Source organism: Pangasianodon hypophthalmus, chromosome 13, assembly GCF_027358585.1.
Source record: "Pangasianodon hypophthalmus isolate fPanHyp1 chromosome 13, fPanHyp1.pri, whole genome shotgun sequence".
Classification (NCBI taxonomy): Eukaryota; Metazoa; Chordata; class Actinopteri; order Siluriformes; family Pangasiidae; genus Pangasianodon; species Pangasianodon hypophthalmus.
Window position 1 is genome coordinate 2,150,951 of NC_069722.1, and position 27,275 is coordinate 2,178,225.

Below are 27,275 nucleotides of genomic sequence, written 5' to 3' on the forward strand. Positions count from 1 at the left end.
TAAATAGCTAGTAATACTGTATATATAAAATTTCAAATAGTTCTGATTCTGATTGGTCAGAAGCTGTTGATTAATTTTCTAGAACAGCAGCTCTGATAGTACTGCGGCTGCACATCACAGGTTTATATTCAAGTTCTAATACATGATCATTTCTATAGCAACAGCTCATTCACAGGGACTTGTATGGCAGACGCTTAAAATAAATGGATTTAAAAAACACGTGCAATCGTTGATATGTAAGAAGACGTTTATTTAACATTACCTATAGAACCCAGATAGTGAGCTAGCTCAACACTGTAAATTGGATGTGGTCCTTAAGGGTCTTTTCTTAAGGATGAATGATGTCACACAGGGGACTTTCTCATGTACAAACCCACTTAAAGGTACACTATATGGCCAAAAGTTTGTGGACACCTGACCATCACTCCCATATCTGGGTCTTCTCCAAACTGTTCCCACGATGTTGGAAGCACACAGTTGTACAGAACGTCTCTGTATGCTGTAGCATTACAATTTCCCTTCACTGGAACAAAGAGGCCTAAACCTGTTCCAGCATGACAATGCCCCTGTGCACAAAGCGAGCTCCATGAAGACATGGTGTGTGAAGGTTTGAGTGGAGGAACTCGAGTGTCCTGCACAGAGCCCTGACCTCAACCCCACTGAACACCTTTAGGATGAACTGGAACACCGACTGCACCCCAGACCTCCTCACCAACATCAGCGCCTGATCTCACTAATGCTCTTATTGTAGCTGAATGAACACAAATCCCCACAGCCACGCTCCAACATCTAGTGGAAAGCCTTCCTAGGAGAGCGAAGGTTATTACAACAGCAAAGGAGAATAAATCTGAAATAGGATGTTCAAAAAGCACATGTGAATGAGATGGTCAGGTGTCTGCAAACTTTTGGCCATATAGTTTATGTTCTTTGTGTTGATCTAATGTGTACTCTCAGCAATTAAGTATGTGATTTGAGATGCATCCTTTAATGCAAAACCTTATAAACATGGTGTTTACCTCTTTCTCTCTCTGCAGTGTCTCCGAGGGGCGAGTCAGCATCAGTGAGAACATACTCTTGCTGAAGGCCTCAAAAGGTGTGCAGTTAAACCAACCATGTATATACACACACGCAAACACACACACATACAGAGAGAGATTTGAGCTCTTCATTTACAAGCGTAACAGGAATGCTTTGATTGTATGTTTGGCTTTTGTTTACGAGTCTTTAATAATGTAATGACCGAAGCTACAGTTTCCACATGTCTAGAGGGCGTCGTGTTCCGGAGCCGCCTCATTGTGTTCTCTCTGCCGTTGTTGTGATAAATTATGCTCAAAGCTTTAGTGGCTTGTAAGAATTCTTGGTTGCAGGCAATTCGCTGTTGACACGCTCATGAATTGAATCCAGGTCACGCGAGTGCTGACGTTGACATTCTGTGTCTCTCCACAGGGGGCGCTGTGAGCACATGACTGGGAAACGTACAGAGAGGAAAAAAAAGCAATGATTATATACATTTCGAAAACATGAAAAAAACCCCACTGGTCTGAACCATTCTGCAATAACAGAAGATGGAGCTGTGGCAATCGGAAGAAGATAAAAAAAAAAAAAAGAACTTAAAGGACTAAAGACGTGACGAATGTATGACATAGAAAGGACAATGAGGACACTCAGACTGGCGTTGGACTGGAGGACTCTTTTTATCTTTCGCTCTGTCGTTCTCTCGTCCCTTTTTTGTCTGTGCCATGATGTCTCTCAGTCGTCGGTTTACTTGAAACTGCCGCTTTCTCCCCCTGCTCCTTTTATTTGGACCGACCCTGTGCACTGGTGCCCATTTCGCCGGATTGTACCATCTCAGAAAAAAAGGGGCTGTCTCCTTTTTTTTTTTTTTTCTCGCCCGGGGTTTCTTTATCGTTTTCCACCCAGACAGGACGGAAGGTAGCGCAGACAGAAGGCATCATTAAAGCAGAGAGAGCGAGTCAGAGGTCAACCGTGACAGAAGGTGGTATCTCAGCTCCCACCGTGCGAGGAACCTCATGCTGAAAAGCATTATGGGATTTCCCTTAAGGCGAGGCTTTTATCTGCACTTTTTAAAAGGGAGCAGGTGTGTAAAAGAGCAGCATGGACGTTGATTCGTAACTCGATTATGTATCTTTTAAGCAAAACTTTAAACTTTAGGAGGAGACAGATGCAGGTAGATGGAAGGAAAGAGAAAAAGAGAGAGGAAAAGATAGAAAGAGAAAAAGAGGATGTTTTAGAGAGGTAAGAAAAGCCGCAGCATCCTCTTAGACGCGATCACACAAGCCATAACAGAGGACGATGAGCGAAGCGCTGAGGAAAAAAAGAGAACAAAACTATACGAGAACCGCAAGTGAATCGTTTCTTCTGTGTTTGCGATGCATGTCGAACATCGAACAACGACTCAAACCTTTGGGGAATAAGACAATGTGACAATGTGAATTCAAAAACTAAAATAAGTGTACATTAACATACGATGACATTGAGAGCCTGGGGAACAATTTGTAAAATGTGTGTATTTTCATTTTTATTTTTTTGATTTTGTATGATAACTATATTTATTTTCTTTATGTATGTATCGAACAACTGTATGTACATGTTCATTTATTACCTAATTCTGACTGTAAGTTTGATTTTATCTAGTTCAAAGCGTAAATATCTAAAAAGGAAAAAAAAAGTACGAAAAACATGGTCATATGAAATTATGCTACTTGTAATGTGTAAAATTTTGAGGACAAACTTGTGTTATGATTTCAAACGAAACGTCGCTGAGAATGACGGCGACTCGGATCGAACACGCCACCTGTGAAATAAAAAGTCATAAAGCCACTGACGATATATAAAACGGAGGATGTGAAAATAAAAATAAAGCGGTCCTGAACGGTACCTCAGGTCATCTCGGTGTGTTTGTGATCCGCTCAGAGGGACTCTAGAGCATGTATCGGGTTTCGTGTGTCGTGTGTGCGTACGTGAGTATGTGTTCCGCTGTGTAAATGACCGTTGTTGATTCGCTGCAACCCTAAGACTGAGGACATGTATGTATGTTTGCAAAAAAACAAAAAAACAAAGGTATTTGTACATGTGCAAATATATTCATTAAGAATTCATGCTGTGTCTTTGCATGCTTGTGTGTGTGTGTGTGAGTGAGTGAGTGTGAGAACACTGTTGCTGTGCAAATGGAACATATAGACACAGCATAAGGTATTTAGCTTAGATGATTTAAACAGACATTGTAAAGCTAGAATGGCAGTGAACAGAAGACAAAAGAATCAGGAACGTCAACATTTCTCTCAGATCTGTTGGTAAATTAAGAAGAAAAGTCTCTGTGTGGCTAAAATTACACTGTAATTACACTTAGCATCAAACGCTAACCCAACTGTCATAAATAAGTCACAACTTACTTAGAGCTATCAAAATTTTGTCTTCTGGATCTTCTCTAAATCATCACACACTTGCTTAATGCTAAACTGGATGCTATGAGCATATCTTACTAGTTAGCTGCATTAGCACAAAATTAAGAACTAATCTTCATACAACAAGGCAATGTGAAGGCAAAATGACAGTAGAAACAAGACAAACGTGTCAGGAACGTCAACATTTCTCTCAGATCTGTTGCAAAATTACTTAGAAAAGACTCCGTATGGCTAAAATTACACTTTAATTACACTTAGCATCAGCTGCTAACACTTTTCTTGGCTTCCGCCATATTGGTCACAACTCCCATGGAGATATAAAAATTCTTGCCTTCTGAATCTTCTTATAAGTATGGTGAACAAGTATTTTTTAAAAACAGGCTTTACATAATATTTGCAGTGACTTTAAAACAGCACTTCAGAGACATCATGGAGTAGTTTATTAATAGTATTTATTAGTAGTTTATCGGTCCTGTTAGTGTTAGCACAGTTTAGCATTGTAAGGTTAACTGAGTTTATCCTAAAATAATATTATGAGCAAAATTAAACATTTTTTTTTCTCTCTCTCCCTTCTGACACTTACCTCAGGGGACTTCTAACCTTGCACTAGTGAGCTAATATAGCTAACAATGATAGAAATCTTACAGCGTCCACTTTAGTATAATGCAAACAGTATGTCTAAATCATCACACTCTCCACTAGTTTTCACAATGCTAAGATGGAGGATATGTGCTTGTTACTTGTTAGCTAGTTTATCCATGTAGCTCCAGTGCAAAACTAAAGAACTAAACTTTACACACCAAGGTAACGTAAAGGCAAAATGACAGTGGAAACAAGACAAGCGTGTCAGGAACGTCAACATTTCTCTCAAATCTATTGGTAAATTAGTAAGGAAAGAGTCTTTATGACTAAAATTACACTGTAACTACTCTTAGCATCACCCACTAATCCATATTAGCAGTTGATGCTAATGGTTCCACCAGATTAAGAAACATAAACGCTGGGCATAGGATATAAATTTTTCTTTATCTGGTACCAACATGAATAAAGTAACTAATACTCATGCATTAGTTACCTGTCGAGCATTAGTCCTGCTATGGTGAAGTGACGGTGGAGCAGAACATTAGCTTAATTAGCAAGTCATTAACATCATCAACAGGAATAATCTGGGCAAGTTGCCAAATTACTCAGTTACGTGAACACATTGACTTTATTGTCACTAATAACCACCACTTGGTAGATAATTATGGTGTATATATACAATCAATTAATGACAATAACTTTAATGATAATTAATTAGTAAGAATTGCTCATTGCTAAGTAGATAATGCATTAATTAGTAGTAGTAATTAGGCTTAATGATCAATTGACTAATATAACAAATGAACTCAATAATTTATTATCAGCACAAAAATATTAGCACAATAATTCTTTAAAAGAAGCACTACACCTTTTTTCAGCTTTCACTTCATTATTTATTAATGCCTTTATATATTTTTTTAATTACATGGTCTTTTATTCTGTCGAAATGACAAGTCCAAGTCAAATAGAACTCTATAAATCTCAGTAAACAAAGATTTTTAGAAAAGTTGTTGGTTTTTTGCAGGCACTAAGTGAAATTCTTCCACACACACACACACACACACACACACACACATAGACACTGATGCAGCCATGCAATGAATCACCAGATAGAGTCTACAACACACACACATTCACACACAATCCAGACTCCTGACCACCAGACGCAAGTCGGCGCCTCTCGGAGGCCACGTATGAGTGTTTTGTAATCCTATAAATATATACATAGTTACATACTTACATAGATGCATGTGTTTCCCATACAGAACATTTACAAGGAAATATATTAATATCACAGGTACTCATGCTTATATACTAATAAACAGTAATAACTTACAACCTGTATATAATAGATACATAACAAATATATATAAAAAACAGCATTTATAGAAATGGTATTGCAACAGATACATTTGATGGAAAAATTCAGAAACTGAGGTTGTTGTGTTTTATTGTGGTTTGTGGTAAACAGAGTCGCCTCGTGCATAACGGCAGCTGTGGACGAGAGAGATGAAAAGAGATCAAGAGGCAAACGGAAAGAGAGATAAGTCTCTTTAATGTCCACATTTTATTTCTCCTCTCTCTCTCGACGTAGGAGTGAGAAACAGAGAAAACTACAGTCAGGTCCAGAAGTCTGACTTCACCACCAAGAACTTAGTTATCGAACACAGATGGTAGTCAATGGCTGCATAGCTACATTTCGCAATTTTAAAACAAAACATGAAAAATCAGAATGAATCTGTGTGTTCCTGTTAACTATGGCAGAGATGCCAACATCTACAGTTTAGTCATAGCATTTAAGATTTCCCAAGTTTCTCGTTCTCAGTATAATTGTAAATGCTATGTCTCTTTTAATGCAAAGTGATCACTGGTGACGCAGAGTAAGGAGGTGAGCGATACGACAAAAATGAGCAAAGTTTAACTTCATGCAAATGAGAAGCGTAGCAATTTTTTGACCACCAATAGGAGTGAGGGGCGGTGTTTCCCAAGTTCTATTTTGATGCATCAAAACTTCAGGCTCATAAAATTGGCAGCAGAAGACGTTTCATTCTGAATTGGTTGTTTTACATGTATATATGTTCTGAAGCTAGCTGTAGCTAGCTTGTTCAGATATCGTACTACCTTGGCACTACCAGGAAACCCATGGCAACCAGCAGTAACCGAACAACATCTAGGGTTTAGGTGTACCATTTACAATTTTTTAACACTTGCAAAAGCAATATTTGATCCATCTGAAAACTATATGCTTTTCTGGATTAGAAAAGCCAATTCACTGAAAGGGAAAGGACGTGGTATGTAAAAGATGCATCTGTTTTGCGTATTGGTTACCTTCACTTCATGCTAACTTTATCTAGGTGAGCTTTGACCTGTGACTTCTTGCGAGCCAATAGAAATGAAGAATGTGAATAATAGTTAGTCCATAATAAAACAAATAAAATAGCCCCTTATTATTAATTGGCATCACAACAGACTTTCGCTTTTGCTACATTTGCTTAATTTTCTTACTGTTGCTTGGCACACATCTGAAAAAAATTTAGACACCTTGTCCACTGGCATATGCTAATTTTTGTGGTAAAATGTGTTTTTTCTCTCTGCCTTTATCCCTTGTAAGAGTCGTGGTGACTTTTGATGTTGGTTTTGTTAATTAAATCAAGAAAAATGTTCATTTCTTCATCTGTTCATACAGTGCATGAGTTTCACTAGATATATCTTGATATAGTTCTGAAAATATTTCTAAAATTCACAAAAAACGAGCTTGATGGAAAGCACCATGATGTCCAAGTGGAAAGACAGTTAATTAATTTCAGAACCTCACGACATGAAGCTCATTATTTTTACTGAAATATTTGAACTAAGCATTATTATATTAAAAGAAATTAACCATAGGAAGTTTATGTTTCTTGCTAACCTTAGCTAAGTAGCTTGATCGTAAGATCAGAGTTGAACAGTTTCCCAGTTTCTTGATCATATGATCTGTGCCCTGTGATGAACAATCATCTGACAAATGCCAAAATGTCCATAAGAACACACTTTTACTGCTGCAAATGAGCAAAGGTGTGAAAAAAAGGGAGGGGGGAGCTCTTGGTAGTGGACTCATTCTCGGACCCTACTGTTCATATACACTCACTGGCCATGATTTGCTCTGCGCTCACACTGGCAGCGACGCAACGCAATGTGACAAAGTGGCTGGGACAGGGGCATGCGCAACTGTTAATAGTGCAATATGGTCAGGGCAAGTGATACAACAAAGTTTATCTTTATGCAAATGAGAACCAAAGCCATTTGGGGACTACCAAATATTTTAACCCAGACTATAGACTATATAAAAATATTATCCATGTTTTTTGGTTCAATCCTGCTTGAAGCTCCTGAGCAGATGGTCAGTGAGACTCTGATTTATCCAAAACTTAACATCGCCAGTGTTTTCCCCATTTTAATTTGATACATCAAGCCTTTTAATCTTTTAAAATAGGCAGCAGATATAATAACGAGCAAAACGTTTTAGATTCATTCTGTGATGCAGCGCATGGATGTATTTTATGCAGTGATCTCCCTCCAGAATTTCATTTTTAGTAGGAAGACACTTGTTTTATATATTTCCTGTAGCTAGCATGTATCAATATTACACTACCTCGGGGCTACCAGTGAAACCATGACAAAATGCAGTAAACTAAAGACCAGCATAGAGCGATTTCAGCAACAGTGCAAAATGGCTGCCAGTGTGAATGCAGCTTTAGGTACAAATCCACCACAAAGCTGCCCTTTGGAGGTAAGCCTGTTGCTTACCATGTACAATGGCATAGTAGTGTGTGTGGTGTGAGGGTCATTGGGGGTTTTAAACACGTACACATAATGCACTTTATTACACACACTTATTTTGCTGGTCACCATATAGGTGTAGTACAGTTAAAGACTAAAGCCCACACATTCCATGTACAGTGTGTGTTATTGTTCTCTATCTTTTATCAGTTTTAGTTTACTAAAACAGTGGTTTGAGATTTTTGGTTAATGGACACTTTTTCATCCCAGCAGCGACTATGAGGTGTTTAAACCCCTAACAATAACAACAACAACAACAACAACACTGCTGCAGCTTATCTACTCGTACCTGCACCACACACTACCATGTCAGTGTGACTGCTGTACTGAGAATAAACCCAAAAATCTCCCAAATATCTGCTCTTATGGTGATCCCTATGCAGTGATGGGTGGGGTAGATGTGATGGGCTGCAGTTGTTGTAATGGCACTATAAGGCAATTTTTACCTGATAACAAGACCATAACCAGGTGAGTGTATGTCCCTTAATTTTCCCCATCTCACACTCATCTCGTCCCCTGACGTGTGGTTCGGTTTTTTTGTGTCCTCGAGTACAACACGCAGACGCAAGATGTGTCGATGCGGATCCACCGCCATCCTGTCCCCCTGGTGTTGTCTGATGTAAATGCTCTCACATAAGACTGCTTGGTCTGACACTCGCTCACCCAGTGACGCTTATCCACGCCAAGACAGCCAGCTCCAGCCAGTCCATGCTCCCCCGCTTGCACTCCACGGTGATCTGGCCCACGGCATCGTGTCTCGTAGAAGTACTGCGTCATCATGCCTTTCTTGGTTGGAAATTTGTCCAGTACAGTGACATTTTGCATGTGCACGTCAATCGCCGTTCGTCGGTCCATCACCCAGCCGCTTGTAGACTCACAAACCGAGCGCTCAATACCTGTGTGTGCGAGTTGGCGCTTTCTACGGCGTGGGGATGGGGTCGCATGCTCTGATGAGTCTGATAAATCCAGCAGGAGGTTCCTGTAGGATTCTCCATCTTCGCCCTTCTCCAACTTTAACTCCTTGTCATCCATTTCATGTTCTTCCTGTTGCTCGGGCATGAGCCCCAATTCCAGCATTATCTGCAAAGGAGGATGTTTGGGAGGCGAAGGGGAAGTGGAGAACAGCACTCGAGGGTTTGTGTCCAGCAGCAAAAGTTCATCATCCACCTGCAGGAGTCCATCTAGGCCCAATCCCAAGCCCTCAGGGGGCACTGCGGGCATCGTGGGCAATGGGTTTCCCCTCGATCCCTCTCTGCCCACATCCCTCAGATCCTCCTTGCTTGTAGACCGATCTGCAGAGTGCAGGTCCCTTGGCCACTCTTTGAAAGTCAATCTTTCCATTGACACCTCCTCGTTTTTCCTATTCAGCCCATTGTCTTTAGTCCCATCTCCTTCAATATGGGTTTCTAGCTTGCTATCCTCCTGAAACTGACCATCTGTTGATGTGTAGTCCCTAAGTATGTGGTTCTCCTGGGAATTGTGGCGTTTTTGAAGTTTGCTTGAAGTTTGCAACCCAAGGTCCATCCTGTCTGGCTTTGCCTTCTTGTATTGATTCCTTTCAGGGAAAAAGTCCTCATTCATAAATGAAGATGTGCTGGTAACCGTCAGATCAGTTTGAATGTGGGTATCTGCTGTCCTATGAGGTAATTTTTCCGCTGCTTTTTTATCACTTGACATGTATTCCGTATGAGAATCGGTGGATTTAGAGATTGGATTTACCAGTGATCTGGTGCTGAAGTTGTTGCCAGGCTCCATTGTCGCAGCAACAAGCCTGGGCACACTGGGACAATGAGGGAAGAACAGGGCCGAGGCAATCACCATGGCAACCAGGGGAAGCCAGTGCATCACTCCCAAGACGTATCAACTGGAAGAGAAAGACAGAAAGTGTGAGAGAATGGAAGACCTGGAAATTCAAGATTACAACCCACATTGCATCTGTCAGAGAAATTCCAGGCACACTTCCATCTCGCAAAATAAAATGCGATAACGATAAAGTTTAAATGGCCATAGCCCTACAGCTCTGGCACACACTAGTAGGAAAAAAAACTACAAACGTGAGAAGTCTCCATGCACAATAGTAGTTACAAAAGTTATAAGGAGTTACAAACTTAGACTTTGCAAAACATGAACATATAGAATCTATCAATGTCTAACATTCCTTAGCTTTGGACTGAGATACAACTAGTCACTATCTAGTGATTTATAGGTCCTGGTTAGTTGTTTTTGAAGAATTTCAGGTCAGATCTGAGATCTGCTTTCAGTTAAAAACATGTTTTTTTTCAGTTATTGATTAATGACGGTGTTTTGAGAAATATGAATTTGTTGATGTAACCACTTCTCCAATATACACTTAACAGGATGCCAAACCATCAGAGGACATCAGACCTACACACTTTACCCAAATTTGGAAGCCATCCCACATGTGGTAAAAATAGAAACTTATGAAGTTATTTCCTTGTGCATTAAAGTTACTTCAAACAGTGAACAGAGTCATATCAGCAAGGAGACAACAGTTTCAGTAGAGGCACACAATACTTCAATATCAGGTAAATTTGATTTACGAATTCTATTTTCATAAATTTCTACTGTTTTAGAACTTCACTGGTACTAGGTTAGCATGAGTGAGCTAATTAACTATCTAAGCAAGCTTTATAATGAAAAGCATGTGAGTGTACTGTGCATTAGGAATTCACTTTTTTGTCTTTTTATTGCTCAGACTTACTGTTCACCTTTTTTTCAGAAAAGGAAATTAAATTGGGTCAGATCACAATCACTGCATCTGAATATCCCTACTACCCTACTACACAGTAGGCAAAAAGCAGTACACCAAAGGAGTAGTGTGTCCGAATTCTCAGTATTCATAAAATGACCTACTGCTTCCACCGAGATTCTGCAGTATGGAAGCAATGGACACTGCACTTTCCCATAAGGCGACAGGACTGGCGCAGAAGAGCTGTCACAGTCAAAAAAGGGTGAAGGCAGTGCGTCGGCTCTTTTTAAGTGTAAGTGCTATAGGTATTAAATGTTGTTCCTTGTTCTTTGTGGATAAACTGTACTTATTTAAAAACACCTGAGTAAATTGTTAACTTTGTAACTTGAAGGTTTAAACAACAAAAAACAGTTGCTCTAATCTGGCAGGCTCTTTAAGTTTTTGTAATTACTATGGCGTCGTAGGTCACATGACAATGCCAACATGGAGGATGTAGTATATCCGGATTGTGTTCATACTACACACACATACTGATCATTACATACTGTATCAACGGCCGAGCAGTAGATACTGAATCGAATGCAGTAGGTACTGTCACAGTACACGATTTCGGATGCAACCAATGAACTCTGCATCTGTGCTGACTCATTTCCTCGCCTCTCCAAGGTATCTTCTCCCAAACTTCAACTGAGATAACAGTAATGGAAAGACCCTCAAGATGGCTGTGAGTATCCCCCAAGATGAAATGACAAGGTCAAATTGAGGGCAAGGTAGTGTTGGAATTTAGTCATAACCAATTCCTGCCCATTAGCTAGTTCTCCTCTACCTCTGAAAGACATTAATCTAGCCTCTGCATCTTGTCATCTGTCGTTCATGGAGCAGTTAGCATGACAGTCATGCTAACTGCTCCATTCTGCAGTTACCTGCTCTTGTCACAGGTACCTGCTCTTGTCTTGTGCCACTCTGAATGACTACACAGAGGTAGACCATCTTTCCCACCTGTCTTGAACTCTCAGCCCCCAAACGGCTTTCATCTAGTGTCACTTACCATCAAGATCAGGTCTCAAGTCTGTCACTCAAGTAGAGTCCTCACTGGGATACTGGCTAAGCTTATTGCAATTGCAACGAAATCAATGTCAAGCCTTCCCCCAAACCAACTGCAACCCCATTGTTGAAATGATGTATGCTCATTAGATGTCTTTCAGGTGAAGAATTGACAGGCTCTGGTTCATCTTGGGTTGGAGATAAAAACGAAGAATCTAGCCAAATAAATTGCATGGTACAGTTTCTTAAAGAAGTCATACCTAGGGGCAAATAGAGCAGCCAATTAAACTACAATCAGATTTTTGGGAAGCAGAAGAAAACCAGAGGACCCAGAAGAATGGGGAGAACATAAGTTACTCTGTACAGACTCTGACAGTCAGTAGTGGAGCTTACTGTAGATTTTACTCACTGGCTATAAATCCCAAGTAGGGTTTTACTGCCGATTATGCTGCAGGCTACATGTGTGTTCTGTAAGAACAGGGGGTTTCAAAAATAATATAAAATGCCAAAATAAAATGCATTGTGTGTACAGGTTAACTGCATTCTCTGGCAGTGAACCGGCGTCAGTGAAACTACTTTTTGGCAAATGCAGCCCAATTCATCGCTCCCTTGCAAAAATGTTTTTGAGCCCTAAATGTTCTCTGTGATTAAGTAAAGGTTAAATAAATTAAATTAAAAGAAAGCAAAAAAAAAGTTATTGGATTTTTAATAGCGGTAACCCCCTCCTGTTCGCACACAGAATGCGTTCCTTATGTTTAACCTCAGAGCCTGTAATGAACAGCAGACTTCAGAGAGTGCTGAGTGAAATCCTGGGAGTTGACACCACCTCTCTGACTGCTATTGATTCAGATGATGGTTTAATGGAGCCAGTGAATGAAGCAATAATAAGCATGTAGGGATTTTGCTTACGGTGCACTAATAGAGAGCCACAGGTCTGGCTCGACCACCAGGGGGCAAACAAAGCCACATCTTCACACTCATATACGTGTTTATGGACTTGCTAATGGCGAGTGATTGAGCAATTGGCCTTAATTTTCTGGTAGATGCCAGACATCAATCATAAAGGCTGCTACTGTTCTTATTGTGTCAAAAGAGACAGGAGTGAATGGTGGAGAAAGAGTGAGAGAGAATGAAAGAGAGGAGGAATGCTCAGAATGTGAAGGATGTAACTCCTCCTGGGTAACCCCAGGCAGGACAGGATAGAGACAGATAGTGAGAGAGAGAATAGCTAAGAGAAATTATGCAGGTAGTCTTTTTGTTGCAGTACAAAATTGCGTCTAATGACAAAAAAAACAACAACAACAACATAGTAACACTGCTCCTCCCTGGGTGAATTCTCTCTTTCACAGCTATTCATGCAGACAAATGGCAAAAAGATGAAAATAATGGTCTGTGTGAAGACCTGCCATCACATGAAAGACCTTTTAATGATTTTAGGCCCTAATTTCCTGTTTAGCACCTGTGATTTCTGTCTGTGTGTTGCTGTCCTTCCATTCATACACAAAGCTATTGCTCTCCTCCCAATCATAAATCTATCATTACTTGGTGAACTCTATAAAGAGAATGGCAAGATGCATTGTTTTGCATTAAAGGGGATGATGTCAGAGCTCCAAAAGGTACATAACTGCTTGTGCTGCAGTCACGGACAATACGTCCTCAACATGGCTATTTCACTTTTCTGCTGTTAAATGTCATTATATAGCAACAAATATTACCCCCATCAAGACATCCAGATTCAGTAGATGGCATCTGAAGATGTTTATACAGGGTTGAGTACTCAGAATTGCGAACATTAATAGCGAACATCTGACGTCAGACGTAGCTATAGGCTTAAGCTCCATTCAGAAGTTACGCAGATGTTGTGGAAAACAGAGGTGTGTCTTAGTTATGGGTGATTCTGACCTTGAACTTAAGTTTTCTTTGCTCGATGCAAGGTGCAGTATTAAAGCCAATATTAAATACATAATGACATATGACGTTATTAATTAATTAATTAATAGTCTCATCCGCAAGGAAGATATCGGAGGAGATCTTACTCAGGGACCCTGAGGGCAAAATATTATTTGGATAAAATTATGAGCAACACAAAGTGAGCTGAAAGTGTTCAGACTTTCTATGCTGTACTAGCTTGTGCAAAAAAAAAGTGTTAAATCAAGTAGTACTTTATAAGCTGTCAAATAATGAAGATGGAAACCATAATGTTCAGTTAAGATAATTTGCAGTGATTAATGTGTTAATTACAATGAAGACTTTTCATGCAGCAATATATTGGCTATATACTAGACTCCTTTTTGTTTTATTTCAATGCTCGCCATCTTCTCATCCATACTGTATATCATCATATTAGTCTTTATTTTTCATTTTAAACATAATCTCTTGTGTTTATGTTACATCATATAGCAGGTGACAGCAAAGAAAAAGTTTCTATTCCCATATTCCCAGATTTTTGGGGGTTTAAAGGTGAGTGCTTGTGTTTAAAGCTGTTGGATGCTTCTAATCAACTAAAAATCTGGCAACCTCAGTGGTGTGAACTGCACACTGGTGATTTTAATAATCTGAATGAGGAGGCCAGAAAATCAGCTTAAGCAGCTGCACAAGCCAACTCTGAATACGAGTAGCTTTCCCCACTTAATATTGACCTAACTTTTTAACCTAAGTCTTCAACTCTGCATACAGCCCTTATATTTTATGAGATGGTTCAATGAGATTTTAAGCTGTGTTACTGCTGAAGAGTGGGTCAACTCCAAACATATCTGTGATTAATCCATTTCATTCCTATTTTCATTCCAGTGACTTAACTGTTCAGTATGAACATTGGCTAGGTGACTGATTTGGTCTGAACAATGGTGAAGGAGAAAGGAAAACAAACCTTTACCTGGTGCAAATAAAAATCACACAAATCACCCAAGCATGGACAACTCAGAGCCGACGTTAAATAAATTATTTGAAAATTATATATATATAACTGCTTTAAAACAAAACAAACAGCATTTTTGATTCACTCCCTGCAGTTGAGTCGATTCAGAGTCGAAGCTCATTCTTGGAAGCAGCCCAAGGCCACCTTGCTCTGATGCTCTCAGACCCGAGTGTGATTGCTGTGTTCTCACCTGCCTAAAGAATCGCACCGTGCATATGTGAATATGTGAAAGCATCCATAGACCCTTTAGTCATAATACTTAAACCTAACCCTAATAGCCATACCTGCAACCCTAACCTAACCTGAACTTAAATGTACCCTAAATCCTAAACTGACCCAGAACTGAACCCCAAATCGTACCCCTAATCTTTCATTTAAATGGGGCAAATGGGACTTTGGGAATGGGAATGAATTCTTCATTACTAAACATCAGCACATGGACCAGCACATGTGTCATTAATTTTCTGGCAATACTTTTGCAGCTCCAAGTGCTAAGCTGTTAACCTTAGTGAAAACAGGTTACAATTGAATTTCCTTTACATTCAAGACATCATCCTATACATTATCAGTACTACACCATGTACAGTATGTTAGGGGCACAGTACGTTTTTTTTTTTTTTAAAAGGCTCAAAACTACTTCGGTCAGAACAAGTTGGAGATTCACTACGTTTTATGCTTAAAACACTGTTTTTGTTTTTAGTTTGTTTTTATCGGAAGCAGTTTTTCAAAAAGTTCTTCAAAAACATCTTCAGGAATCCACTTGAAAATTTTTAGTGAGTGGCAAATGTTACTGTCGCGTCATCGTTCCTAAATGTCCTTCTTGGAGTTGCGAGTTCTGTGGGTTTTTCAAGTCGACAATTAATAGAGTTGTGTTTACTTTTGGAAATGTCATGCTCGCATTGATCAAACAAGAGGATGATCGTGCTCAAATGATTCTCTTGCACGAAATTCCGCTCATGTTATAAACAGTTATGGTAGAGTCTGGAGACCAAAGCACGGCGCTTGTTTAATCTCATGTGGAGGACCTTGAGGATCTGTGGTAGACCTCGTGTTTGTAATGTGGTGCATTTGTCTGTAAGCTTATGGTTGTTATGGGGATAGTATTAGCTGGCTTAGACTGCTCTGTGTGTGCGTGTGTATGTGTGTGTGTATATGGGAGAGAGAGAGCGAGAGACAGATTGAGTAGTGTGAGTGTGTAAGATAAGGAGATTCCGAGTGTCGATTTCACGTTTGTGTTAAAAGGCTAGTGTTGAGATAGGACACAAAAGAGAGCTTGTTTATGTGAGTATGTATGTGGGTGTGTAGGATTTAAGAGTAATGGACTCTGTGAGTGTGTGTGTGTGTGTGTGTCCATGCCTGTTTGTGTGTGCGTGTGTGTCTAAGTGTTTGTGTTTGAGTATAAAGCACACAGAGCCAAGCTGTTTTGTTGTGCCTGGATAGCAGACGCAGTCAAGCGCATTATCACAGCAAATGGAGCGTTATGGAGATAAAGTGCTACCGTTTGTCACCGACCTCCTCCCAATCCATCACCTGCACGTGTGTTCATGAAGTGCACTCACACACACACACACACACACACACACACATTCACCCACACTCATCAATTTCCCTTTGGAAAATAACACTTTTCCCCTGTGCGGTTCACAACACACATAAATCAGGCATGTCAGCCAGCAAAGACTCATTTTCCAATTACACACCTTACAATCGACTCGCTGCCACCTGTCAGGCATGCAGCTCATCTGAACTTTTACAAGAGAAACATTCAGACCTGTATCTGAAACCATCTATTTAGAAAAATGGAACAAAATCTCAGTTTAAGTAACAGGTTATGCTTTCGGTACAACGCGCTTTGATTTAAGTAGTTAAAATTGTGAAAACACTGTTGCTAGAGAATGGGGAAATATGGACGCTGAGCATAAGCTAGCTTATGACTGAGGCTAAAATCAGGACAAAATGTCAGGAATATCAATTCCAATAATAAACCACAGAATGCAATGATAAACCACATAAAGTGTGTTAGTAAGATGTTGAGCCACGCTGAGCCAAAAGAACAGCTTCAGTGCACCTTGCATAGATTCTGCAAGTCTCTGGTGTGATACATTTAAAACGTTCTGGATGGATGAACGTCATTCTTCCAAAGGATATTCCCTCAACTGATGTTTTGATGATGATGATGATGATGATGATCATGGTGGTGGTGGTGGTGGTGATGGAGTTCCCTGTTTAACACATTGCTCGAAATCTCTCAAAGGGGTTTGATTGAATCAGTCAGAAGAACTTTGTATTGCTTTGCTGTAACTCTTCCCCTAAGGGGACAAGCAGACGCAAACCATGCTGAATATTGGTCCCTTAGTGACTGATGATGCTTCAGCTATATTAGCATGAATACCTTTGTTGATGTTGGTCTTGAGAAAAAGAACGTTAGATATATCTGCATAGTTAAGTCTGTTTTTCCCTTTAATTTCTCCCTCGTCTGAAGCATCAAACTTTGCTGCCTGCAATGAGTGAATAGTAAGGAACCTTTTAAGACTGGTATCCTTATGGTTCCTTCCAGATAGCATGCAGGAGTACTGATGGTTATGCGTAAATGTTTTTGTGACCAAACTGAACTAAAAAAGTTTTACTCATGTACGTATGTTGATATGTTTGTGATGCCCACAAAACCCCATAAAAATCTCACAAAGAGCTGAAAACAACAAAAATGATGACTAAAGAGTGCTTTCTTGCAAGTCATTAATATGAAACATCTGAGTGTAACAAAATGTTAATTAAATTGGTGTGTAATTCAAATAAATAAGCAATTTAAACTTCAAACAGTGTAGTCCGTATATAAAATCACAGTAACTTTTTGCCAATTAAACTATTTGAAGCTGATCAAATGAGGTTCACATTAACGAGTCTTCCTTTATACAAACTCAGGAGTGAAACATGCGATACAAATGTTTTTCCCAAATAAATGGATTTTGATGAACTCCACATTTCTTGTGTAAAAGCTCCTGTGAGCAATTTACGAATAAATTCCTTCATATCCGGCTTGATCAATGAGGCACAGTGTGTGCAATATCACTTTATATCGCATAACTGATTATTAACATAAGCTTAGCTGAAAGCTTGTAAAGAAGTTTAAATATAAGCTGGGAAATGTAATTATTTTTATGAAGGACTATAACAAGGTCATGATGAAACAAAGTCTTGATTAAACAGTGACATATCTCTGATCCCTTGTTCAGCATCAGTGTGGATTAGCAGCATCCCACTCATCAACACACCCCGTGGAAAAAGGCCAAGTTCAACATTCTCTCCGAGTGCGACAGGGAAATTAAACAGCAAAGAAAAGGAAATTGGTTGCAGAAGCTTATCGATTCACAATCAGTGCAGGAATGTTGTTGCAACTCAGCACACGTGTTTCTAATCTTTGGGAATTTTTCAGATCATGCACCAGAGCCACCGTGTAAAGGGACTATCAGACATCATCATGTAGCTGTTACAGGTTTGGGTGGCCCTGCTCTCACTCTCTCTCCCCCTCTCTTTCGTTTTCTCCTGTCCAAAGGCAGAGAAAGTCCAGACCCAGCTCTGAGACCTGCTCTGGATAACGTTATAACGGCAGTGAATGAGAACGCTTCCCATTAATGGCCTTCATTCCCAAGCTTTCATCCTCACCTTCTTTTACAACCTTTTTTAACACCTGATATGTGATATTGCATTAGGAAGTAGCACATGTGTAATGTTTGTTTTGTTTTGTTTAGTTTTTTAACTTTCTGCGAGAGATGAGCAGGTTAGGACAGACCCAACAGCTGCCTGTGTGTGTCTGTTTTTTATTAAGTGCTTCTTCAGTAGCTGATCCTCAGCTTTGGCAGCTATGCCCTGGAGATACATTCGTCCAGTGCCACTCTCATCTCCCCGTATATCTGTTTTTCCATAACATATGCACCGTCGTTCTGCCCATAAATCTTAAATACAACCGCTCTGTCCGCAGCAGTGACGTCTACATCTGTACTTTCACTATGGAAATAAATGGAATGAGTGTTCACCATGAATGATGGGAAAAGATCTGAATGGTTAGCTTGAGAAAAAAAAAAAAAAAGATTTACAGTTGAAGGCTCCTCCCTCTATGCGCTGAAATTAGAAGGGTAAGTCTAGTTCATAGTCTAGCATGTCCAGACAATCTGTAGTGCCTGAAAAACTCTCAATGATTTGCTTACTCACTCACAGAAATGTAGTGGCGTTGTTACAGAATGTAGGGTAGTGACAGCTGAGCGCTTAAGGCTCTGTACTAGTGACCATAAGGTTGTGAGGCCAAATCCCCAAGTACCTCTGTTGCGTAAATTCCTTAACTCTTAGGATTGGATTTAGCCCCAGTAATTTTTTATATATGTCAAATGGGCATTAAGCTTTGCAATTGTGACCAGACGGTTGTGAGGTCAAATCCAAGAGAAACCTCTTTTTAACTCTTGAACAAACTCCCTTAACTCCTATGACTGTATATAGCCCTGCTTAAATGTGTAAACCTTTTGCGTGGCATCAGATGTATATGTGTCAAAACGGTGTATGGCTTTGCACTAGTGACCTGAAGGTTGTGAGGTCAAATCCCAGTGAGCTTCTGCTTGGCCCTTGAACAAACTCCTTCTCTTAACTGTTAGGGTTGTATTTACTTCGCTTATACTGTAAACCTTGTCTGTGTTATTTTATATGTCAAATGGGCATTACGCTTTGCAATAGTGACCAGAATGTTGTGAGTTCAAATCCTAGAGAAACCCTTTTGGCCCTTGAACAAACTCCCTTAACTTTTAGGATTGTATATATCCCCATGTAAACCTTCGTGTGGTGTTAGGTGTATATACTCTACGTCACAACTGCCTATGGTTCTGCACTAGTTACCAGAAGGTTGTGAGGTCAAATCCCAGTGAGACTGTTTGGCCCCTGAACAGTCCAAATTATACTGTAAATCTTTTGTGTGGTTTTATATGTAGAAGTGTGTGTGTCAAATTAATAAATGCACTGTAAATGAATGTTTTGTGATCAGTCAGATGGTAAACACACACTTGCTTACTAAGGAGAAAGAATGTAAATAATAAAATCCGTCTGAAAGCTGGAAAATTTAGATATTGGCTCCAACATGTTTGTCATCACATTCAGGCCTCTGACCCAATGCCTTTCTCTCTTTCTCTTCCTCTCTCTCTCTCTCTCTCTCTCTCTCTGTCTTCCTTTTGGCTGTCTCTGGAATCTACAAGCAGCTGGAAAATAAGTGTAAAACAAAAAGCCTTTACTCATTCTGCAGAGAAACAATCCATCCAGGCCAGCAATTACAAAAATCAACAAAACACAACGGGCATACTTAGGGGATGATGTGTGAAGAGAAACACCCGCCTGAAGCCGAACTCTCATTCAGTCGTGGCCAAATATGATGGGTCCAATGGTAAACACATGCTAGCCGAGAAGCCGGAGAAAGTAAATAATAAAGGATGCATCTGAGAAGTCTTACACATGTGAACCTTATTTGCATGTAGATATCTGTATTTGCTAACAGGTAGGCTATGGCATAAATCTGGCTAGCAAACTCTTTGCTTGTTTTAGCCTGCAACTGAAATTTGGAATACAGCAATGCTTAACAAATATTAATGTGGGAAATTTCCCAAAGCTAAACCAAAACATCTATAATGTTGAAATAAGTCCTACAACTACTTGAATTATAATCTACAGTGTTTGAATAACTGTTTTTTTTTAATAGAAACAGACAAAAAAAGAAGCACAGAGTTAAATTAACACTGATCTTTCAACACTAAGATGATCTAGCCCTGTAAGTGCTAATTCAGCATAGTGTGTGTGTTTATTTAGCATTAAGGATTTGGCTATGTAGAAGAAATAAAAACTTAAGATATTCTCAGGTGTCTTTCTGAATCATTTCAAGGACATCAGGACGTCAACATATAGGAGCTGACTAAAAACACAAACGGGTTCTGCTACTTATAGTCAAATTATATAATTAGCCTGCGATGTTTGGGATCCTGACAAACTTGGTGTACCTGAAAAAACAACAACAACAAAACAACAACAAAACAACAATCCCAAATCCAAACGTGGTGTTAGGATTTTATATCTCTTTCCACACGTAAACAGACAGCAACATATTAAAACCAATGTTTTAAAATACAATTACAGATAACACTTAGCTTCTGTCATAAAAATAAAAACAATTAGCACACATATTACGTCATTATCTTACCGTTTAGGTGAGTTTCGGACCGCACGTCCTTTCGACTGAAACCGCATTGATTCCCACGAGCAAGTTTCCACTCTGAAGAAACCGTCAAAATGAAGATCACCTCAAGAATCTGGATCTTTTCTTTTTAATCTTAAAATATCCGTCCATGCTGTCGGTTCATTTTGACGAAAGTCCACACAGATTCCGTTAGATTCCGTTAATAATCCGAGTTTAAACTTTTAAATTCCTCAGACAGGACAGCTCGTGAGACATCTCGCGCCGCTCGCCTCGCGCAGTCCGTGCGCGCGACGTTAACGGCTCGCCCAACGATAGCTTACTGCTACCACTTGCAGCAACTTCTTCGCGCTTTTTAAAGTAGAAAATCCGTTCAGACACTAATTACGAACGAAAATCTGACTGAAAACAACCGATTTTCGATCAAAATATGAATAAGAGATTTCTCTCAGGAGTCTCCCACGAGTGTCCGTACGGAAAGGTGAGGGATTTGTGAAGCTTTCATATAGGACAAGATCCAAAAGGGGGCTGGTTTCAAGAGGAGGGGGGATGAAAAAGAAGAAGACAAGAAATACATGAGAGGGAAAACGGAGGAACAACATCTGCTGCCTGTGGGTGTAATCAGCCAACATTTCAACTCATTGAAGAAAAAGTCTTGAAACGTGAAGAGGTTTCCTTCTGAACCTAGCTAGCTAGTTTCTGTTTGTCTGATTACCTTATTAACACCAAGCCTTCAGCTTCTGGGGAGGAAACACACACTTAAAGAGACTTTACCTCAGATATGGCATTGGCCAAGACATGTTTGTTGTCCAAAAGTTGCATCCTTAGTTTTTGCCTAGGAGCCTAATATAGTGGAAGCGTATGACAACTAATTAATATATTTAAAATTGCATGGTGAAATCATCAAAGAATCTTCTGGAAATGTTCAGTAATTCAGGGCTGCAAACAAGACTAAAGCTGGTCTCAGTACTGGTAATAATTACAAAATGAAGTACCCTATATTTCAAAATAGCTTGTCAATAGTTTGTCTCTTGTAGGCATGCACTGTTCTGGTTTGTTTGTTTGTTTGTTTGTTTGTTTTAAATTCTAATGAGAAATGGAACTAGCTATATATTTCTTCTAAACTAGTAAATTGTGAAAACTGTTTGGTTAATTTACACATTACATGCTTGGCTTCGTACTCTCTGTACTAACAACAACAACATGTCTCTGTACACATTTAATGAGAGGTTGTATATGACAAGATTAGATTTAAGTTTAAAAAAAAAATCATCAATAAAATGGTGTTAGGAACTGAATTTGTGAGTGGGGAACTGAAGAAACTTTGGACCAACCGCGCCATGGATTGGTTGAGGAATCAATCGAGACAATCTCGAATCGCACCATACCTAATTTGTCCAAAACATCTCCATCCAAATATTGCTTGTTGTGCTGTTGCTTTGTTGCTTGCTACTGTCAATGAAATCCATGTTGCGCATATACATAAAACATGAATGTTAATCTGTCACTTTTGTAGTATGTCTACACCAAGCTTTATCTCAGCCTCATGAATCATACAATACTAATGTTAATGTTAATATCAATTCCTACATTTATACTTTTAAGTGATTTAGGGATTTCCCCTGACTAAAATATGAACTTGTGGAGAGGCAGGCAAGGAATTATCTGTCATCAATTTGTAGTTAAAAATAAAAGAAAATAAACGTTCTACAAAATCCACATTACGTAAAAGCATTTTACAAATTGTATCACTTATGTGCACTCTGAAAAGTAGTATTAAGAAGTATTTTTAAATATTTAAAATTGTGCTACAACACTTACAAATTTTCTAGCACCAACTTAACGTACAGCCCTGAGACTTTTACTGTATGATCAACTGTTATCCATTAAAGTAACAAATGTACATTCCATAGCTAACAACTGTAGAGGTAATCATTTTCAATATGGAATCACTTGCTTTGATTAATATATTTAACAGTATTACTAAAGTCGTATTTGGTTTTATTATACTGTTTATGATATTACTTAGACAAGCTATGTTGTTAGAGGCAAGTGTGTGATGTTTTTGGCATGCAGCTGCATGATACTAATTGGTGGTTAGCTTCATAGCTCCAGTGCAGATACAAAGACGTGAAATTTGGCATACCAGACATGTCTTGGCTGATCAGCGAGATCTGAGGTAGCCAAATTATATAGATCAGATTTTTCTTTCCAAAAATCATTAGTATGTGAAGGTATTCTGATCTAATGGCTAAGAAATTGCTGAATGATTTAAACTCCTTTGGGCTCACATTAATCTTTTAAAGCACTAGTAAAACCAAACTGGTTTGGTTTATAATAATAATGGAAAAAGTGCTCATTAATTGCTACCCAAAATGCTTATATCCCTTCCCTGTAAACCAGATATTTTCAGCTAATTATCCATCTGCAGTAGCAGCTAGCTATCTGCATATATGGATTGTTGATAAAAGAATAATATTGATACTTAAAAAAAAAATCTCCCATTTGGACACTCTATCCTAGGGATAGACGAACACTTCTGCAACACTACTGGTGCTGCCACTGACAGATATGTATGACTTCACTCCTGAAACAAATGGGGCCCTGTTGTCTAGGAAATTATCCTCATCAATGAGGTCAGTAGGCACTGGTGAAGGTGAAATCTTTCACATTTGAAAAGCTGTCTAGCTAATCTATTGTCAAACTGCTGTCAGGTTTGTTTAGATTTAACTGGGACTGGAATACATAAAACCATTCTACATCTTTCTGTTTCAATTCTTGGCCCTGAAGCCATTCATGGCTTTAAGTGAGAGTAGGTATTGTGGTGTTATAGTGTTTTTACGTGCATGAATATGAATTACGTGAACGAACAGGTGAAAAATTTGCAAATGGATCAGTATGCCTTAAATAAACAGAAACTTTCCTCAAGCCAATTGTTCTAACAGGTCATAACTAAGGCTGTCTTTACTGCTCAACAGGTAGTATCTATTGCCGAATTATAGAAAGGAAATAACATCCATTGTACCATCCAAAGTTACACCCAGGCTCAAATAAGACTGGTCTTAGCTGTGGCATTCACAAGACCTATCATAGACAGTGTTACTAAGCAAAATCGCCAGTGGCTCCAAATTACTACTGGCCAGCCCATAACTTACTTGATATCTTGCTATCTGCAATCAAAGAAAAAAAAAATAAGCAAAGGTATCTTATTCTACTGCAAGTAATATAAGAAAACCAATTATTATACTTTGTGGCCTGAACATGACAGCATAATTACGAGTTGACATGGAAAATAAAAAGTCTTATGATCAGGTGTTGGTACAACTAGCCCATGGGAAATAAAATAACACGTAAACCATGTTAGACTTCCAATACAGAAGTCTAGCTTTCACTAAAGAGTCTAGTATTTTTCATCTCTAATTGAACTGCCTACAGAATGAGGCCTTACATTGCAGAGATCCAACTACAGACCTTTTCCCTAAGCCCCATTTGCAAGAGATTATCTAATTTAATTACAACTCACTGTTTCGAACAAAACTCTGGAATAATGCAGTGAAGGCTGTTCAATGCAGTGACTGCATCTTGTTCTGAAAAACCCCTTTTGTTGCTGTGTAACACACAGAACTGTGTAGGTATATACAGAAGTGAAGATTCAGAAACTTCAAGATTCTGAAGCATGCGGGCAGAAAAGTGTACAAAAGACATCAGATTCTTTGGGCAGAGCATCAGAGGCTCAGTAGATATCATATTCCTGTATATTTCAGACAAACTAAAACAGAATCCCTTCCAGTCCTATAAAAGAAGAAAAGATCCAATCGCACTCTTGTGTTTATAACTGTTATAAATGCATTATTGTTGTTTGTGTTTTTTCTACATGCATGTTCAAATTAGATGTCCTGCACAGCATCCTAATACACTAGCAAACTAGCAGGAGTGAGGGAGCACTAAGCAGTCATCATGACAGGAGAATGATCAACAGAGATTTTATTGTACAGTGTGTGCTTACTTTTTTCTCTGCTGAGGAACAGCTCGTCTTCTACAGTTGTTTTTTAAGTGACATAAATTACCTCAAGCCAAGTGATGTCTGATCACAATCTCATCACCCAAAATGCAGATTAATGGAAGGTGATGCATCAATGAGACAAGAATGAGAAATGTTTTAAAAGTGCATGTCCCAACATAGGACAGCAAATTCCTCTGGACAAGACTAATCTGGGTTTCAAAGCTGGCGTTTTCAGTTTAAAAACTGCGGACTCCTTGCTCGTCACGGTTTGTTGATTTTACCTACTCCCAAGACACTCAATCTTACTGATCACTCAATTATCAAGCCCTTCATGGGTTAGATCAGGTGTACTCAAATGACAAATTACACATCGTTGGACAGAGAAGACAATTACTTGGAAAGAGGAGGAAACTAGGATGACTACATCAAGCTGGAGCAACCATCCCTGAATAAAGAGGGAGGATCAGATCCACCACTTGTCTATTTACAAGGACATCCTAACATATATTTACTCTGGCTTTTTTTTTTTTATCACACCTGCAGACAGTCTTATGATTTTAAAAAGTTTAATGACAACCTTAGTCACTAATAAAAAAGGATTAAACACCAGCGAAGTTTCCCAGCATTCAGTATAATGTATTCATAAGAACCATTATTTTTGGCTTTTGATTAGTTTAATCTATACTCCAGACAGCACTGATTTTACATATTAAGCTTTAGCCCATGCTCCCACCTCTTTTCACTCTCTCACACACTTTCTCTTTTTTCTCTTTATCACATTGTCTCCCCCTTTTTTCCCTGACTATTACAGAAGTTTCTGTCCCATCAAAGAACCCCATTTCCCCAGAAAGTTGAAAAAGATGAAAGGATAAGAACAAGAAAAGGGGACAAAAGAGGGAGGTGTTGAGTTACAAGCCTGCCCCACTGAGAGTGTCCATGAAAGAGTTTGGGCATGGGAGAGATGGACGAGACAGAGAATGACAGAAAGACTTAGAAAGATTGGCGAGACAGAATGAAAGGAAGAGTGCTTCTGAGTCAGACTGGTATCAACTCAGACACACAAACACAGAAACGTTCATCAGCTTTCATGGATATAGCCTGAAAATACATTCTCTTAACACACCCGCTGAAGAAAGCGGTCCTCCTCATGAGCTTTCTCTTCCTCCCTGCGGTATTCCTCCCTGTTGGCATTTGGTTGTCGTTCCCTCGTAATCTCCGTCTCCCTCCCACCATTCCGCATCTCCGGCTGTGTCTCAACTTGCCTCATATGCACTTAGATATTTCAGCCCCAGGGCCTATCGCTCAGATAAAGGGAGAGTGCGAGAAGAGCAAGAGAAGAGAATTTTTTCAGAAAGGTGCTGCGGGATATACTCACGCAGGGCGACAAAAGTTCATTTCAAATACTCATTTTCACATACTCGTGCTCTAATGCAAACATGCAGAAATGAATACATACTCCTACCCTGACTCATACACCCGTTCTCACTCACTTATTTGCTCCATTGCTCACAAACTGTTCCACGTTTCTTTGACGTTCCTGCTCTCGACCATTCACAGAAAGCCAAAGGCTTTGTCATATCTCTGAACCAGCAATTCCCGTTTACACAAGGAGCATTTTTACACCCTAAACCTCAAATGCATACTCAGGGCACTCCTCTTGCACACACGCACACACGCACACACACACACACACACACACCTGAAAGTGACAAAGCACGGATATTTACAACCAGAGCCGGTTCTTCTGTTTCAGCGTCCAGATTAAGTAAAAGAAAATAATTGAAACCGTTTCAAGCACATACTTTAATGTCAATTCACAATTGAAAAATAAACTCCCGAGTGTGTAAAATTAGGCGGTGAGGAAATAAATCTGACACACGCAAAGCTTTACTTCCTCCAGTGTTTTTTTTTTTTTTCCTGTTGTGACACTTTATGAATGTAACCAAGTCAGGTTTATTTCCCTAGACATGGAAATCCCAACCCTGTGCAATTACAATCTGTAATGTAGCTATTATGGCAATTATTGAAAATAGAGCTGTCAGGGAAACTAACGCTCTGTTCACATGCTTCTCAAACTCACACACATCTTGGGCTTAGTTATGCCTGAGGTTAACCTTAAGGTCAATTACAAACCTCTTTGCCATGCAGGGTCCTAGCCTCATTAAATCCATTCCTTTTTTTAATCCCATTTTCTCCTTCTTTGCCAATCCTTAAAACCTCTCTTTTCCCCCAGCCACACTCACCTCACCCCCGCCCTCCTCATCCAACAGATTGCCACCTTCAGCACCAGTAACTCTTCCCGTATGTTCCCTTTCCTACCCCCTCGCATGTGTTTCCAATTACAGCGACGCTGCTCAGCTTGCCGCAGTCTGACCTAATTCTCCTGGACCTGCCCCAACAGCAGCAAGCCACCGTGGCAGGCAAGGTAGGGGTCAGAGGTCAAGGGATGCCAGCAGGTACAATAGAGTCTCTGATGGATGGGTGTCTTGTGCCTCCACCCGGCCACACAGTGGGAACTTTTCTTGTTTTGCAGCACACCGTTCACACCTAGCCAA

At 39.5% G+C, this 27,275-nt stretch overlaps 2 protein-coding genes across 6 annotated transcripts in view; one reads left to right on the forward strand and one right to left on the reverse strand.

Annotated features, from left to right (window-relative positions):
* The window catches only part of ppfia3 (PTPRF interacting protein alpha 3), a 59,492-nt gene extending 56,373 nt beyond the window's left edge, over positions 1 to 3,119 (forward strand). For all 4 annotated transcript variants that reach the window (XM_053239343.1, XM_053239340.1, XM_053239342.1 and 1 more), the window contains exons 31-32: positions 1,035 to 1,093; positions 1,447 to 3,119. In XM_053239343.1, the coding sequence (XP_053095318.1) occupies positions 1,035 to 1,081 (47 nt within the window). In that variant the 3' untranslated portion in view covers positions 1,082 to 1,093; positions 1,447 to 3,119. The remainder of the gene's footprint in view (positions 1 to 1,034; positions 1,094 to 1,446) is intronic.
* Positions 3,120 to 4,887: 1,768 nt separating this feature from the next.
* Positions 4,888 to 26,258, reverse strand: LOC113527889 (neurotrophin-3). 2 transcript variants are annotated; one of them, XM_034310294.2, is made up of 2 exons: positions 25,844 to 26,258; positions 4,888 to 9,690 (listed from the first exon to the last, which is right to left on the reverse strand). In XM_034310294.2, exon 2 carries the CDS (start codon positions 9,669 to 9,671, stop codon positions 8,331 to 8,333), a length of 1,341 nt encoding a protein of 446 aa, XP_034166185.2. In that variant the 5' UTR covers positions 9,672 to 9,690; positions 25,844 to 26,258; the 3' UTR covers positions 4,888 to 8,330. The 2 variants fall into 2 exon arrangements, with proteins under 2 accessions (XP_034166185.2, XP_026771841.2); XM_026916040.3 differs by lacking the exon at positions 25,844 to 26,258 and adding an exon at positions 20,724 to 21,527.
* Between the last annotated feature and the right edge of the window lie 1,017 nt (positions 26,259 to 27,275).